The following is a 16,898-nucleotide window of genomic DNA, read 5'->3' on the forward strand; positions in this document are numbered from 1 at the left end:
GCGAGCGGGAGTGCGTGGGAAGGAGTTAGACAAAGCCTGAGCCCAGGAGCAGAGGCAAGCGCTGCCGGGAGCTAGACGGGGCCGTTCTTCCCTCCCCGTCCTCCCCCACCCTCGGGCGAGGGGTACTCGGGAGCCCATCTCCATCCCGCCACGCTGGCACGCTGTCCCGGTCCCTCGGGCTGACCGGGGCGCAGCCCCGGCCCCGGGAATGCCCGGGAGGGAAGCGGCCGCCTCCATCACCAGGTAGGAGGGGGACTGGGCTCTGTGGTGCTGTGACCCCCACCCACGGGACCCTACGCTAAGGTTTGGGATCCCCTGACTCTGCCGGTGCCGGTTGTGTGTCCTGTTGTGCCCGAGTGCACGGGGAGTGCCGGGATGCTCGTTCCTGGGGCACACGGCGCGGAGATGCTTTGGGTACCGGGGGGGCTCTGGGATCACGGGGGGCTCCCGGGGCGGGCCGCTGTGGTGACAGCGGTGACACCGGGGGACTTGCGGTGTGCCGGGACCCCCCCTCCCCAGGCGGCAGCCGGCTCTCCCTCGCCTCCCCACTGCTGCTGGGGGTGCCGGGGCGGGCGGCAGCCGTGGGGAGCGGCCCGGGGCACGGTACCGCCCCCGCCGCCACCGCCCTACGCATGCTCGCCGCCGCTGCCGCCGCCGCGCCGAGCCGAGCCGAGCGGGACGGGGCCGGACGGGACGGGACAGGACGGGACCGGGCGGGAGGATCCGCCGCAGGTACCGGCGGCCCCGGGGCGCACATGGCGGGACCGGGCCGGGCGCTGCCGTCGCCCGCCCCGTACGGGCACCCCGGGGTGGGGGGGGGTGGGGGGGGGTGTTTGGGGGTGTTATGCAGCCCCGGGACGGGCGGCGGGGGCGGGTCGGCCTCTCCCGGCCGGGGCTGCCGCGGTGCCGGCTTTGTCCGGGGCTCGGCCGGGGAAGAGGGGCCGGGGCGTGCACACGCGTGTCCGTGCGTGCGGGTGTGCCCGTGGCCATGTGCTGGCGTGTGCGTGCCCGTGCGTGTGCACACGCGTGTGCCGGGGCTCGCAGCTGCTTCGCGGAGCATCGGTACCGGGCACGGTACTGATCCCGCGGGGTCGGGATGCTGTCGGGGCAGGTCGGGGGGCCGGGCGGCGCGGCCCTCCGGGGATCGGGGTGCTCCGTGGGAACCTACAGACGGGGCGGGGATCATCGCCTCCGGGCTCAGCCCTGCTGGGGGACGTCGGTGACCGCCTGGTCCCCGCTCCTTTCGCCTCCCTTTGGGGGGAACACGCTCGGCTCCAGCTGTGTCCGCTCGGTTCTGCCTTTTTCGGGACCCACGGGTGGCCGTGTCCGGAAGCATGGAGTGCCCCCCGCCTGCGGGACGCGTGTGCTCCCAGCTCTGCAGGGACTCCCTGGCATTGCCAGAGCTCCCGGAATGTTTGGGGCTTCCTGCCCTGCTTCTGTCCCATGGGGCTGGGAAGGGTTTGGGGACAGCCAGGTGACACTGGACCGTGTTCCCCTCACGTGGAGAGGGAAGGGCTTGGGCTCCTGCCCTTCTCTGCAGCCTTCCTTGGACCCCAGGCCCAGCTTGCTCTCACCCCTCACTGCCCCCAGCTTCCCACTAACAGGAGGGGGCTGCCGAGCCCCCCGGTCCTCAGCCTGGTGCCCAGGAACATTCTCCAGCTCACACTCTCTCTGCAGGGGTGCCTGCACCGCGTCTCCCGCTCCAGCAGCCCCAGCAGCGCCTGGATCCTGCTCCCGGTCCTGCTGCGCCGGGAGGAGGCTGACTTTTACGGTAGGCAGCCGACACTGCTCCTCCCTTCCCGTGTGCCTGGGCACCGTGTGCCACCACACAGGCTGTGCCAGGGACAGCGAGTGCTCCAGGTGGCCACCCAACCTGTTGTCAGGGGTGGCATGGAGAAAAGCAGTGGGCAGCTGAGGTGTGATGGGGGCCTGTGTGCTGCTCGCTCCTCACTGCCCCATCCTCTCTCTTGCAGACCCGTGGCGGGACTAGCATGGGAGAAGCCTTCCCTGGGCATGGGCAGCGCTAAGGAGCCTGAGGGGCTGCAGGTGCTGAGCTGCCAGGCTGGGGCTGAGGACGCCTGCGAGCCCAGTGCCAGCTCCCCTGGCTGCCCCGTGGCGGGCGAGTGCCTGCCCGGCTCCGGCTGTGCTGCGGGAGCCCGTGCCATGAGGACCTGCTGTGTGCCTGAGGCAGAGTCTCAGGGCACCCAGGCCAACTCAGTGGCAGAGAAGAAGGTGCCATCATCAGCAGGACCAGCTCCTGGCACACTTCTCCAGGACAGCAGCACAGAGCAGAGTGTGGCAGTAGCAACAGGGAGCTGCGGAAGATCAAGTGGTGCTGCCTCTGCCTGTGGTGCCACAGGGATGGGGGTCCCCAACACCCAGAAGGAGGATGCAGCAGCCCCCACTTCCCCTGTTTCTGATCCCTGCCTGCAGGCAACCAGCAAGGACATGGGGAGCACGGCAGCTCTTTCCAAACGTGTGGCATTCATGGAGCCCACTGCAAGCACCGGGACAGCTGAGCTTCCAAGCCAGGAGCAGCCCCAGGACAGCAAAGGGACATCCCTGGGTGCTGCTCCCCAGACAAAGGGCAGTGAGGCTCCCAAGCACCCCCAGGGATGCACAGCAGACCCCCCCAGCACCAGCACTGCGGGGACTGGGGGTCGAAGTGAGGCAGGACCAAGCTCCACTGCTCTGGGCCAGGGCAAAGCTGAGGGGAGCTCAGTCCAGGATGTGGGTGCTGGGAGCAGCCAGCAGCCCCAAACAGCCAAGCAGCTCTGTGAATCCTACTCCTTTGAAGTGACCCCGCCCCAGGACACTGGGACACAAGACATGGGGACGCAAGTGGACAACCGTGTGTCCTTGGTGTCGGTGGCCTTAAGCCCCATGAGCCCCCCGTGTGGGGCTGCTGCCTTCACCTTCCCCAAGAGAGAGGCAGCCTCTGCAGCTCCACGCCTCGAGCCCTCCATGAAGGACGCGGAGATGCAGGTGTCCATGCCTGTGGAGACCCGCTCAGTGGCCACGGGGCCGATGACACCGGTGGCCAAGTCCCCGCAGACCTCGTACCCTGAGGTGCAGGTGAAGGGGACGGTGCCGGAGGTGGTGGAGGAGGAGCCTCCGGAGCCCATCCGGGAGGTGAGCTGGGATGAGAAGGGGATGACGTGGGAGGTGTATGGGGCCTCCATGGAGGTGGAGGTCCTGGGCATGGCCATCCAGAAGCACCTGGAGAAGCAGATTGAGGAGCACGGGCGGCAGGGGGTGGTGACCCCGCAAGCCACCCGTACCGGCTCCGTCAAGGGCGGGCCCCGCAAGGGCGAGCCCAAGAGGCAGCCCAGCGTCTTTCGGGCTCTGCTGCAGAACGTCCGGCGGCCCCGGTGCTGCTCCCGTGCCGGCCCTGCCATGGAGTGAGCTGCTGCCTGTGCTGGCAGGGTGGGGGTGCCTCGGGGCTTCTCCAAAGTGGGGATGGGTCCCTGCCCTGGCGTCCCGAGACACCCGGTGCCAGTGTGCAGGGCTGTGGTGGTGATGGAGCACTGCACACTGGGACAAGGTATCTCCTTTGCTAGGGTCCTCCCTGTCAGCCTGGGGTTCCCCCGTGAGTGTAGCCCCATGGAGGTGCCCTGGGACATGAGACTGGTGCCCTGTCTTTGTGCTTGGTGGCTTTTTTCAGCACGAGGAAGCACGTGGCTCCTTCCAGATGGAGGCAGCTGCTCCTGTGCATCTCCTGCCCATGGCACAGGTCTGAAGATGGCTCAGGGTGCTTGCTGCTGGCTGCCCTGAACTCTGGCACCCCAAGCAGGAGCATCTCTTCCCATGCTGGAGAGACACTGGTGCATCGCCCTGCCATTGCTTTGCCTGTCCAGGGCTTGGCCACACTCCAACCAGCCCGTGGCTGTGCATGTGTGGGTCCCCACAGCCACCCATGGCAAGCACCAATCCCCCAACTTCCCTGTTCTCTCTGCCCCACTGCCATGTTGTGGGTGCCCTGGAGCTGGGAGGATGTGGCCACACAGGGCACCAGGACAGATCTCAAATCTGAGAGAGACAGAGGCCAAGCACGTGTGTGATGGAGAGCTGCTCGTGCCTGTCACCGTGGCTGGAGGTGCTTGGGGAGTCTGTCCCCATGGCCCCCAGCTCCACCTGCCTGGGAGCAGCACATCCTTACCACGGCTGGTGGTGGACATGAAGCCTGCCCTGCTTCCAGGCCTGTCCAGCTGCCCCAGTGGTGCTGGAAAGGCCCCATGTGCTGGGGACACAGGGACATGTCCCACTGGGCCCGTTGGCTTCTCCTCTCCGACGGCAGCTGGGGACACGATGACTGCAGAACGCTGCCACTTTTTACAGCTGGGGTTTTACAGGGCGGGGGGGAGGGGAGCTTTTATTGAACCGTGTTTGCATTTTTGGAGCTTTTTAAGAGACACTTTCAGCCATGAACGTCCTGCCTGGAGCCACCTCCCCCTGTGGTGGCCTGTGGGGCTGAGACCATCTTTTCAAACACTCTTCCTATGTTGCCTGTGCTCTGATAGGCTGAAGAGCATTGGGAGTGAAGGGTCAGTCTGCAGGGGGGTGAATATCCCCGTGGTTGGGCCAACATCCCTGTGGCTGGCAGCACCTCAGTGTCCTGCCAAGATGTGGATCTTGGCTCCCCCAGCCTGGCCCCATAGAAAGGACCAGCCCCACAGTGCCACAGCAAGGGGGGCCCAGGGCCATGTCCAGCGTCTGATGGGCAGGAGGCTGCAGACAAGGGGTGCTTGGAGAGCTGCACCACCCCTCTGGGCAGAAGTGCAGGAGGGCTCAAGGTGCCAGAGTCACCACTGCAGCCGTTTTCCCTCGTTAAGGTAAATTCTTGCCCACCTAAACCCACACTGTACATCCTGGGCTTGTTTTGTCCCTGTGGGGCTGCAAAGGGCTTGCTGAAGTGCCAGCTGGCAGCCAGGGCCGTGGCAAGTGCCCACCCAGTGCCGTGGCACTCGCTGGGACCTGGCTCTGCTCAGTGCCTTGGGCTGTGGGACCAGTGCCACGGCCGTGCCAGGGAGACCAGGAGCCCTGGGGCATCCCCTTGCCACCCTGCCCCAGGCTGTGCTCACCTCCAGCCCTGCACTGCCAAGCTGTGGCACACCAGCGCTGCAGCTTCATCACCGATTTTCTTCTTTTTTTCCTCTTCATTTCTTTTGGGGGTGGGGCGGGGGGAGGAAGGGGCGGGAGGATCAGTCTGTCAGTGTGGATGTTGGGTAATAAAACCTTGCACAAACCTCTTGGGGGCTGCCTGCACCTCCCTCCCCCGGGGCAGAGAGGGTCCTGGGGACAAGGAGCCTGGCTGAGCCCCACAGTGGCACCTCCCCTCTGGCACCAGCTGGCCCAAAACCAGCACTTCATGCTGGGAGAGACGACTCCAAGCTGACTGAGCCCCCCAGGCAGATGGGCTGATGACCACAGGACACTGACCTCCCGTGGAACAGTTTTATTGCCAGACACTGAACATATCAACACTGAAGCAGCTGCCTGAGTCCTGCTCTGGCCCTGCTGTGCCCTGTGAGCCCGCTCACAAGTCCGTGGTGGTGAAGGTGGTGTTGAGGTATGCTGTTCTGGTGGGCTCCTTCATGTTCAGGGCAGCCACCAGCACCTCCTTGTCAGTGGGGTCTGTTGGCTGCATTTTGACCTGCTGCAGGAGGAGAGTGTGGTCAGAAGGGATGGGGACAGAGATGTAGGGCAGGGACACCCGTCCTTCCTTTCCCCTCTGTTGAGGGGTGCAGAGTAAAGGACACAAAGGGTCCATGAGGCCTTGGGGACCACAGCAGAGAGAAGGTGGTGCAGGGTGCTCTGCCAGGACTCCCAGCTGCCAAGCACTGGCAGCTCTTTGCACACTTACCTCGACCTCAAAGTTGTCATCTGCTGGTGCATTTACTGTATTTTCATCCAGGGAATTCATGCTGTGGAGAATGCAGGGTGGGAGGTAAAAAAGGACCCAGGCACTGGAGAAGTGAGGTATGAGGCGACAGCCTGTGGCCTTTGGGACCTGCCCACAGAGCTCACCTGGTCACAGAGATGGAGTCCTCATGGAAGCCCAGGTCGTGGGAGGGATCCAGCGGGCGGTTCAGCATGGGGTTGGCCCTGGTCAGGGATGGGTGGCAGGTAAGTGCTGCCCCTTGGGGCACTGCAGCCCCTGGATGTGGGGACAAGCCTGGTCTCTCCCCACCTGCTGCAGGGAGCCCCCCACTCACCCCTCAGCGTTGTACTGGTTGGTCCCAGGGATGCCAGCTCCTTGCTGTGCTGTTGCAGGGTTGAATGTTGTGGCCACCTTCAGAGCCTTCATGGCATTCAGCTTCCTCTTGTAGCTGCAGAGCCCAGGAATGGGGTGGGTGAGAGGGGCAGGGAGGAGCTGGGCTGTGGGATGGGGTGGGCAGGTTGGAGGATGGGGATGGGTCTGGGGATGCTGGTGAGGATGAGGGTGGTGGGGGGGTGGTAGGAGGGGGTGCAGGCAGTGAAGTACCTCCTGGTGGTGAGCACCAAAACCAGGGTCATGATGAGTATGAAGATGAACAGGAATGCTGCCAATCCTGCGATAATGCCAATCAGCTCCACCTCCCTGGTGGGCTTTGCCACCTCCCCGGGGCCCTGGCACAGAGCAGGGGTGAGGGCACAGTTCCAGCCAGGGGAACCCCCCAGCCAGCCCCAGAGGGGTTGCTGCCCTCTCCCCCTGCCCTTTGCCTGGCCCCACTCACAATGACAGCCAGGCCCAGTTTCACCAGCTCAGCCAAGCCCACCGGGTCTGATTGGATGAGTCTGCCAAGGAAAGCAGAGGTGTAAACAGCTGGGCTGGTGCCAGCACGAGGCCGTGCCCGTGCACAACCCCAGCACTCACGTGATCAGGTCATTGACATCCAGGGCAGTGCCATTGCTGTACACGAAGTAAGCCTCCATCACTGACTTGGCATCCACGCTGCAGAATCACAGAGATGGGGTCAGTGAGGTGCTGGGGTGCAGGGCATGGTGCCCTGCCCCAGGGTGACACCCCTGATGCCACCACCAATGTCCCCTTCCCCACCACCACTCACTGGGTGTCACGGGTGTCCTCCATGCCTCGGATGGCCACCACATAGACTGCTGCCTTGGTCACTGTGGTCAGGGCCCTAGGAACAAGAGAGGGGGGGGAAGCTGGGCTGGACATCCTGCTGTTCTGCTCATGGGCACAGGAAGCAGACTGACCCCCTGAATCCCCCTCCTCTGGTGGGGACCTGCCTGGCCCACCCTGCTCACAGTCCATGAGGCTGAGAGACACATTGGTGGGTCCATCCATGCACCCCCAGCCCAGCCCAGCACCCCTTACAATTTAATATTTTCGGAGTTACTCTGGACTTCTTCCACCGTTGTCAAGAACTGGAGCCGAACGCGGTAGCTCTGATCCACCGTGAAGATCTGTGTGTGGGGACCAGGGGTGAGCAGAGCTGGCCTGCATGGGTGGTGTCCTGGGACAGGGCTTGGGGGTGACACTCACACTCAGCACGGTCTGGGCTCTGTGCACCGGTTCCTCACCATCCTTAGCCTCCACCGTCACCTTGTACTGCCCCTTCAGAGATTCATCAAGGTTGCTGGCCACTCTGTGAGAACAGGGACACCAGTGATCCCACTGCACTGTGCCCTGCCATACCTCAAGCTCCATCCTACCTCCATGCCTAGGCAGGACTCTAGGAAGGCTTTGTCCCCTTTGCAGCCCACACTGGCCCTGCAGCAGGCAGGAGCTGAGCTGCATCCCCCCTCCCAGCCCAGCCCAGCCTCATGGCCTCACCGGATACTCCCGACGTAGGCGCCCTTGTCAGGTATTGTGGACACTCCAAAGAGGTTCTCGAAAGGCCGACTGCCCCCGTTGTCCTCCACAAACACCACACTGACGATGGAGAAGGTGATGGTTCCCCCCAGCCCTGTGTCAGCATCTGTGGCCTGCAGGGATAGAGCACGGCAGGAGCATGGGTGGGAATGGCCCCTGCCTGCCCATGGGACAAGTGAGCAAAGCTCCATGGACCGACAGATCCAGGTAGGCAGCTCCTCACCTTCACAGTAGCCACTTGCAGTTCCACAGGAGAGATTTCGGGGACAACCACTGCCAGGAACAGACAGATGGATGGTGCAGTCATGCTGGTGAGCAGCCAGACTTGCTGCAGACCCCACGCCCACACAGCCCCAGGGTTCCAGCACCCCCTGCTGCCCTTGCCCCCACAGCCTCCATGGAAAGCACTGAGTAACCCCAGCCTGGCCCCTGCACTTCTCAGCCCTGCCCCAGGCCTGGGGAAGATCCTCGCTGCTGGTGAATGTGGCAGGGCATGTGTGGGTGCAGCGAGGAGCCCACGTGATGTGCCAACCCCAGCTGCTCACCAAAAGTCTCTGAGATGGCCTCGAAGACTGGCACGTTGTCATTCACGTCAGTAATGATGATCCTCAGGGTTTCTGCAAATATCCCAAAAGCAGAGCTCTCATCACCAACAGAGCAGCCCTGCAGCACCATCCTCTGCTTCCCGTGGGAGCTCTGTCCTCCCAAAAAGCTCAGGTCAAGAGAACTGGGGACACCCTCCCTCTGTAGCCAAACCACCCAGCTCACAGGTGCTTGTGGGAGGTGGGAGAGGCAGTCCCAGCACCTGCCATGCCCCTGGTAGGGAAGGAGGGGGCACTGGGGCCGTACCGTTCTGGCTGTAGCGGTTTCCTTTCTCAGTGTACAGATCCTCCACCCTCAGTGTGAGCAGGACCCTGTCACACACCTCGTAGTCGATGTCCGAGCTGTTCACCAGCACTGAGCCATTGGGTGCCAGCAGGAACCAGTCCCAGCACACGTCCCCAGCACTGCTGTCCCCCTTGAAGCAGGCGACCGCCAGCTCCTCGAAGAGCAGCGAGTGGTTGGTGTCAGGGTCAAAGGCTTTCAGCGTGTGGATCAGGCCCTGCTGTGTCCCGTTCTCAGCCACTGACACGTCCTGCAGCGAGCTTGGCAGGATGGTGGGGGACACGTCATTGACATCGAGGATGTGGACTGTCACTGAGACGTTGGCCTTGTCCCCGGTGTTGTCTGCAGCCGTGTTCTCTGCCAGCACGGTCAGGATGAAGAACTTCTGCTGCAGTGTGTCATAGTCCAGGTGTATCTCAGGGTCTACAGACAGCTGCCCACTGTAGTTCCCTGGCCCCAGGCGGGTTGAGCGGATCAAGAAGTTGCTGGAGCCAATGTCTCTTTCAAGCCGGAATGAAATGCGGGAATTGATCTCTGTGCGGTCGGCATCTGTGGCCTTCACCTCACCCACAAAGGACCCTGCAGGTGGAGACAGACGCTGAGTGGGCAGTGGGCACTGACTCGGGGCCACGGCTGGTCCCGCAAACCTGGCCATGCAACTTCTACCTGGAGAGTCTTCAAAGACTGAGAACTCATAGGACTGGTTGAGGAACACGGGAATGTTGTCATTCAGGTCCTGCAGAAGACAAAGCCCATGGCTGTAGCCCTTCCAGAAAACAGGATTCCCCACAGCCAGCTGGGGACAGGAGTGTGGGCACCTGCCTGCCCACAGGCAGGAGCTACACAAGCCCTCTCCCGCCTCCCTGCATCAACTATTCACTCTGTCCCCACAGAAAGCCTGGAGACACGGCACCTCTGCCACAGCCACGGATTCCACAGCCCCGCCCTGCCCATCCATCCCAGTTCCAAGCCCCAGCCTGCCCCAGCATGTCCCTGCTTGTGCCCAGGGCTCACCCCCACGGTGATGGTGACGTTCACTGTGGTGTTCAGCGGTGGCTCGCCGTGGTCATACACCATCACTGTCACCACCATCTGTCCATGCTCATCTTCCAAGGCTTCACAGTCCAGTGGCTCTGTGCTGTGCATCTCACCTGTGTCTCTATTGATGGTAAAGTTGTTGCTGAACGGTCCTGGCAAGATCATGAAGCCCAGTTTGCTGTTGGGGCTGTCAGGCATGTCATTGTCGATGGCCTGAAAAGGTCAGCGTTTGGAACAGGGCTGTGGGGCACCTCGGGGACAGTCCCTCCCCTCTGAGAGCCCTGTCCACCCCCTCACCTCTGCTGGCACATACCTGGATCTGTGTGCTAACATTCTGCCCCTCTTCCACGGAGATGAAGTAGGAGCCGATGACGATGGGTGCCATGTCATTGGCATCCAGCACGGTGATCTCCAGCACCGTGGTGCCCACCAGGCCGCCCCCGTCCCTGGCCTGGAGGTTGGCGTAGTAGATGGAGCGAGTCTCCCTGTCCAGCAAGCTCCCGTTGTGCACCAGCAGGGCGCCGGTTGTGGCGTTCACCGTGAAGACGTTACGGCTGTGACACACACAGAGCCTTCAGTGGAGCCCACCCTCCAGGGTGATGCCCTGGGTGTGGCTGGCTCTGCCCTTACATACATGTTCTCTGGGAGCAGCTGGTAGGTGATCTGGCCCAGGACACCGCTGTCTGGATCATAGGCCTGAAAGACAGAAGGAACCATCTGGTCGGTCTGTTTCTGCCCTCAAAGCAGTCATGAGTCTGAGGCAGTGGCTGTTGGCAGTGAGCGCCCCAAAAATGTGGCACTCATGGGCAAGGGGTTCCACCCTTGAGTACCCACTGGTCTTGAGTCCTTCCTGTGTGTATGGAGAGATCAGTGCCCTCAGCACAAGCTGTACTAGAAGTGCTAGGTGTGCCCAGTGCCCTGCTTGGGGATATTAGGTGTGCCCACTCCCTGCTCAGTGCCTGACCGTGATGTTTGGGGAGATGACGGTGCCATCGGGGCTGTTCTCCATCACAGACAGGCTGTAGGTGCTCTGGGGGAACTCAGGGATGTGGTCATTGCTGTCGATGAGGTCAATGGTCACGGTGGCTGTGGAGCAGCAGTCTGTAGGGTTCCCTGTGTCATTAGCAATGATCTGCAGAATTGAAAAGGGATTGTGTCTCACACCAGTCCCCAAACATTAGAGAGACCTGTCACACTCCAGCCCAGCTCCCCTGCACCAAACAAACTGCCAGGGCAGAGCCCTGCTCTGCTTTACTCCTGAGCTCTGCAAGAGAAAGGCCATGTCCCCACTGTGCCCCAATGCAGGCAGGGAGCAGGAACTGCCTCCACAGAGCAGGCCAGCCCTACAAGTCCCACCTGCACCACCATGACATGGCTTATCTCGTAGTCCACTAAGGAGGAGTTTTGCACCAGGATCTGGACTTCCCCTGCGCCCACAATCGTTGTGGGGAACACAGTGAAGGCGTTGGCATTTGGACCCTGCAGGCTCAGCTCAAAACTGCTGTTGATGCCCTGTCAGGGAGGGACAAGAGCCAGGGTGAGTGGTGTAGCAAGGACAGACACCAGCACCACAGCCCAGCACCATGGACAGGCTCCTTCCTACCTTATCTGGGTCGTAGGCAACAATGTTGAGGTTGGACACAGGCAGTCTGGTGGAGGAATGCTCTATGATGCTGCCTGTGAAGTTGTTCTGAGCACTGGCAGAGAAGTTGCAGCTGGACAGGGAGCAGCTGTAGAACTGGGGCTTGTTGTCATTGACATCAGTCACCAAGATTGTCACCCAGGTGCTGGCCTGGGCCTCCTTGCCATAGATATCTGGGTGCTCCTCACGTGCCTGGGGAGGAGGAGAGAGCAGGTTGGAGGGGCCCAGGGAGAGGAAGAGGATGGGGTTCCCCTTGCTGTGTCCTACTCACCGTGACTTCCAGCAGCACTTCATCACTTGGCAGCTGCTCACGATCCAGGGGCTCGCTCACAGTGATGGCGCCCGTTGTATTGTTGATAGCAAAAGGAGCGCTGGCATCTGGGACAAGGGGACAGCAGGAACCAGTGGTAGCCACTGGGAAAGGCAGGCCTGGCCCTCCCTCTGCCAGCAGGTCAGGCTGGCAGAGCCTGGATGCCCAGAACCAATTTCCAGGGTACCCCTTGCTGCCTGACCACCCCTCCTGCTCATCCCACTGTGTCATCCCCTGCCTGACCCATTCTGCCCCATCACTCACTGGTGATGATGTAGAAGATGTTATCATTCACCCCTGTGTCTTGGTCCATGGCAGTGACAGTCAGCACAATGGTGCCCTGTGGGGACATGGCCATCAGGGAATGACTTATGACATCTTCAGCTGCCCATAGGCCTGGTGGCCCAGACACTTCAGGGCATAAGAGCCCTCAAGGAGGGCCAGGGGCAGGGACATGACACTGGGGCAGGCAGGCTCCTGACCAGGTCACAGTTCTCAGGCACAGAGCCTGAGTAGGGCTCATTGAGGAACCGTGGGTCCAGGTTGGGCACGTCTGTAATGGTCAGGGACAGGTAAGTAGAGCTATTCTGGATGATCCAAGCGTTGTGCAGCCATCCTCCACCATCCTGAGGAGCAGAGCAGAGCACCTGTCAGTCACACAGCCCCCTTACCTGGCAGTCCTGCACCCCCAGCCTGGATGGTCCCCACCTGGGCGAGGATCTTGATCTGGTAGAAAGTGTTCTTGGCATAGTCCAGGGAACCATTGAGCACCAGACTCCCATTGTTCAGGATGTAGAAGAGCTGGAGATTGTTCATGTTGTCTGGGATCACCTGAGCAGGGGACATCAGCCTGTGTCACCAAGGCAGGGAGCAGAGGTGGTGCAGCAGAGATGGGGGCTCTATCCTCATCCTTCTGCCAGGCTTGGCCCATGGGGACCCCCAACATTTACACCCAACCTCCTGGCTCATCCCCAGCCTGAAACTGAAATCACCTTCTACCCACTGCCCAAAACCTCCCTGCACCCCCAGGGTTATGAGTCTGCCCTGGCCATGTCCCCAGCAGCTCAGCAGCACAGGGGTGGCCCAGGGGTGGGTTTGGCTGTGGTGTGACCCCCTCCACAGCGCTCTGTGCTCACCTCCTGGATTCTGTAGCTGACTTTGGAGGCGTTGCCAGTGTCGCTGTCGTTGGCAAACACGGTGTAGATGATGCTGTGCACAGTCGTGTTCTGGGCACACAGGGGGTGGTGGTGACAGACAGGGGGTGATGCTGTGCCTGGGCCCTGCCAGCCCTGCCCTGGCATGTTCAGGGCTGCAGGTACTGCCCAGTGCCATGGGACACACAGGGATGAGCTGCTGCCCTCGCTCAGGCTGGGCAGGGGCTGGACCCCCTCACTGCCCTCCCTGGGAGGGCACAGCCGCCCCAGCCCTGGAGCTGCTGGGTGGGGTTGGACCCAGCCCCACACCCCATCTACCCCTTGATCCGGTGTCACGGTGTCCTGGGCTGACAGCTAGCTTGGGCACACCCTGAATTCATTGCAAGGGCAGAGTCCCAGTCGTCTCAGGGTGACACAGAGGCTGGCACTGGGAATTGCCCTGGTGACAGAGTGCTCCCAGGTGCTGGCTGCACCACGGGCAACCCCACGCCCAGACACACTGTCACCACACACCCAGGTGTGGGCTCACGCTGTTCCCAGCCCGTTGTTGTGCCACTGCTGGCACACCCATGCCACAGGAGCCACCCAGCACCCCTGCCCTGCTGCCCGAGGGGGCTGGGAGGGCCCAGAAAGGTACCTCGGGGATGCTGGCCTCATATGGCAGGTGCTGGAACACGGGGACGTTGTCATTGCGGTCCTCCACGATGATGGTGACTTTTTTGGAAACCTACCAGGTGTCAGAGAGGGCACAAGGGTGTGGGAGATGGTGGCCAGCAGAGCTGGGTGCAATTCTGCCATGCTGTGCTCACCCTGGCTAGCCAGCCAGCATCACCCACCCGCTTCCAATTGCCTTCCCACTGAGCCTTGTCCAGGGGGCTCCCTTCCCCCTGCAGTCCCCCAGCCCTTGCCCCAGCACTCACCTCAGAGTTTACACCATCTGACACTCTGACAGTGATGGTGAGCTTGGCCTGGACCTGAGGGGACACAAGGCAGGACTTGGTCAGGGCCAGGGTGAAGCTCAATCCTCGGATGGCTGAGCCCCAATCTCTGTGTAAGGCTGAGCCCCAGCTTCTGTGAGGACAACTTTCCCTCCAGGAGCTGGGTTCTGGGGCCAGGGAGTGACCCACAGGCCCTGCCCTCCATCCATACCCCCAGATTCCCACTCAGGCAGGGACATCTGACCCCATCCTCTGCCCTCACCTCACGGTCCAGGGAGTTCCTCAGTGTCACTCTGCCTGATTTGGAGTCCACAAAGAAGTAGAAGGCGTCTTTCCCTTCAATTTGGTAGTTGAGAGGGTCGTTGTCCAGGTCATAGGCCTCCAGCTGGAAAGCAAACTGGCCTGGGGGCACAGGCAGCATCAGAACCCCCCAGTCACTCCCCTGACACCCCAGGCCCTTCTCAAGACCCCCCCCTACTCACCCAGCTCCAGGTCCTCAGGCACGTAGAAGAGGGTGGAATTGATGATGGGGACGGTGTTTCCTGAAACTGCAGGCAAGAGCAGCTGAGCACCATGGCTGTGCTGGGCATACCCACATCTGGCAGCACCTCCTCAGCTCCAGCCCAAGCTCCCAGCCGTGGTTTGGGTCTCCATGGCAGGCAGGGGAACCCCCAGCCCTCGTGCCCTTGTGCCCATCCCACACCTGCAGCCCCCACGCTTTCCCTGCTGTCCAGCCCTGCCCTGCCCTGGGTCTCCAGTGGGGCAGGCAGCTGGTTTGGGGTTGTATCTTCCCCCAGGGAGTGGAGAAAGAGCATTGGGGGTTGAAAGCAGCTCCAACACCTCCCACCCACCCATGGCAGATGCCAAGAGAGTCCTTACCTGTTGCCAGGAGGAAGGGGAGCAGCACCCAAGAGCACCATGCCATCCTGCCAGGATGCCTGTGGGCACACACCAGGGAATAAGCACCTGAGGGACTGGGGCCTGCCCCCCAAACCCCTCCTGGGGAGCAGCCCCCAGGGCAGGAGAGGTGAGAGGTGCTGGTGGGGACAGACCCCTCTGCTGAGCTGGGCTGGTGAGCAAACACCAGGCTGCACCCTGCACTGCTGGGCATGGGAGAACAGGGGTGACCTCCAGGCAGAGGGGACTGTGGGTGTGCCTGGGGAACCCCAGGAGCCTGCCCTGGGCATGGCTGGAGGCTCCACTGCCTGTGCCCAACAGGGCCTCTCCAAGCAGTGCTTGGAGTCCGAGAGTAACCCATGGCATGACCAAGGTGTCCCCTGCTTGTGCCAGGGCCTGTGGGCAGCTCCACAGACACCCCCACTCCCCCCAAGCAGCAGGGTCCCCGTGGGGGCCGGGTTAGGGGATGACATCCCTTACCTGTGGCTGTGTCCCTGGGGATGCTGCCTCTGCTCTCTCATCTTGACACCGCCAGACCTTTGCCTCCTGCAGTAAGCATGTTCATCAATCATTAACTGCAATTAAGGGGTGAGAAATCCCTCCCCCCTCTTCTGTATTCCTTGTTCTCATCCCACAGCTCCCACCCAGTTCAGCTCCAGGCTCAGTCCCCAAAACCAAGCCCCCAGCTCTCATGCTGGGTGCTGTCCCTCAGGATTCAGGCACCCCCCAACCTGCATCCATGGGACCCCAGCTCCCAGAAGGGGTGTGGAGCCTGCAGGGATGCAGAGGGATCCCAAACCACCCCAGGAGACCAAAGGGGGGTTAGGGAAATGTCCTGCATCCCCTGGGCTGGGGACACTGGGGTCCTACCAGGACAGGGGGTGGGCACCAGCCTTGTGGTGTGGCCACTGGGGCGGGTGCCTGGGGCCCTCTGCACCCCCTGCCACCCACTCCCCTCCCCAGGAGCTTGGCCCAGCCTCCCTGACCTACTTCAGACCCGCTAGGGACAAGGATGGATTGTCCAGCTCTGCTCAGGCAGAAAAGGGCTGGGAGGTGGCGGTGGGGGGGCATGGCCAGCCTGTTGGACCCCCGCATCCCTGGCCCTATTCCCTGGGGAACCCTCAGGGCCTGGATACTGGAGAAACTCTGGAGTGTCTCCAGACACTCAGCCTGCTCTGTGGTTCCCATCTCACCCTACACCTGGGTCAGAGAACCCCCAGAGAAGGGGCTGCAGGGGACAGACTGTGAGCACCCCTTAGCAAAGCTCTCCTGAGCTTCTGCAAAGGCTGCTCCAGGACATCCTCACAGACACCCTGTGAGCTGCCTGCAGTTACCCCCAGAGTCTCCCAGGGCTGTCCCGGGCTGCCTCCCCCGAGACTCCTGGGTCTGGTGCTGGACACTGTTCTGCAAACTGTCCCTTGCTGTCCTGGGGCACTTCCACACCTCCCAGGGCTGCCCTGAGACATCCACAATTACCTGAAAAGCGGTTGTAGCCAGGTGGGAGTCGACCTCTTTCCCCTGGCAACCAGTGAAGGTTTAGGTTGGACATCAGGAAGAATTTCTTCATGGAAAGGTTTGCGAGGAACGGGAATGGGCTGCCCAGGGAGGTGGTGGAGTCACCGTCCCTGGAGATGTTTAAGGCAAGACTGGATGTGGCACTTAGTGCCACGGTCTAGTTGGCATAGTGGTCATAGCTGGGTCATAGGTTGGGCTGCATGATCTCAGAGCTCTTTTCCAACCTAACTGATTCTGTGATTGTGTAATTCCTGTGACGGTCCCGGCTCGGTGGCGGTGCCGTGGATGCGCTGCCGCTCGGAGCATTACGGCCGCGATCCCCCCCCGGTGCAGTTTCTGTGCGCTGCTCTTGGGTTTATTACGGCAGGAGGCGGCGGGCGCGCCCATCGGCGCGGCGCGGGGGGGGAGGCGGCGCTGAGCGAAGAGGGGGGAGCAGCGCGGCGCGGCCGGTTCCATCGGCGCGGCGGGCGCGGGGGCGCCATGAGGCGGGGCTGAGGCCGGAGCGGGAGCGGCACCGGGACTGGCACCGGCACCGGGACGGACACGGAGCCCGGCGGGCCCGGCCGCCGCGCCATGCGAGCGGGCTGAGGGGCGGGCAGCGCCGGGGCACGGCACCGAGCGCCGGGGGCGCGCCTCCCGAAGGTACGGGGCGCGGCGGCGGCCGCAGGCCCGGGCTGTGCGGGGCAGGGCCGGGGCACCA

General features: G+C 62.4%; 2 protein-coding genes across 5 annotated transcripts; one reads left to right on the top strand and one right to left on the bottom strand.

Moving 5' to 3' along the window:
* On the top strand, nt 1-5,181 carry GPRIN1 (G protein regulated inducer of neurite outgrowth 1). Of its 3 annotated transcripts, none has more exons than XM_077186348.1 (3): nt 5-243; nt 1,678-1,771; nt 1,974-5,181. In XM_077186348.1, exon 3 carries the CDS (start codon nt 2,014-2,016, stop codon nt 3,403-3,405), a length of 1,392 nt encoding a protein of 463 aa, XP_077042463.1. In that variant the 5' UTR covers nt 5-243; nt 1,678-1,771; nt 1,974-2,013; the 3' UTR covers nt 3,406-5,181. The 3 variants fall into 3 exon arrangements, with proteins under 3 accessions (XP_077042462.1, XP_077042463.1, XP_077042464.1); XM_077186349.1 differs by lacking the exon at nt 5-243 and adding an exon at nt 517-732; XM_077186347.1 differs by lacking the exon at nt 1,678-1,771 and having other exon boundaries at nt 1-243.
* Nucleotides 5,182-5,450: 269 nt separating this feature from the next.
* Nucleotides 5,451-15,255, bottom strand: CDHR2 (cadherin related family member 2). 2 transcript variants are annotated; one of them, XM_077186346.1, is made up of 32 exons: nt 15,164-15,255; nt 14,666-14,724; nt 14,269-14,334; nt 14,049-14,188; nt 13,769-13,822; nt 13,486-13,575; nt 12,831-12,920; nt 12,403-12,525; nt 12,177-12,320; nt 11,959-12,034; nt 11,656-11,762; nt 11,346-11,576; nt 11,099-11,254; nt 10,707-10,874; nt 10,377-10,438; nt 10,056-10,296; nt 9,719-9,955; nt 9,371-9,440; nt 8,669-9,283; nt 8,365-8,436; nt 8,043-8,092; nt 7,781-7,932; nt 7,490-7,592; nt 7,322-7,410; nt 7,050-7,124; nt 6,857-6,934; nt 6,717-6,777; nt 6,485-6,609; nt 6,216-6,329; nt 6,028-6,105; nt 5,864-5,924; nt 5,451-5,656 (listed from the first exon to the last, which is right to left on the bottom strand). In XM_077186346.1, the coding sequence occupies exons 1-32, from the start codon at nt 15,253-15,255 to the stop codon at nt 5,537-5,539; spliced, it is 3,999 nt and encodes a 1,332-aa protein (XP_077042461.1). In that variant the 3' UTR covers nt 5,451-5,536. The 2 variants fall into 2 exon arrangements, with proteins under 2 accessions (XP_077042461.1, XP_077042460.1); XM_077186345.1 differs by having other exon boundaries at nt 8,669-9,440.
* Nucleotides 15,256-16,898: the final 1,643 nt, after the last annotated feature.

Source organism: Agelaius phoeniceus, chromosome 15, assembly GCF_051311805.1.
Source record: "Agelaius phoeniceus isolate bAgePho1 chromosome 15, bAgePho1.hap1, whole genome shotgun sequence".
Classification (NCBI taxonomy): Eukaryota; Metazoa; Chordata; class Aves; order Passeriformes; family Icteridae; genus Agelaius; species Agelaius phoeniceus.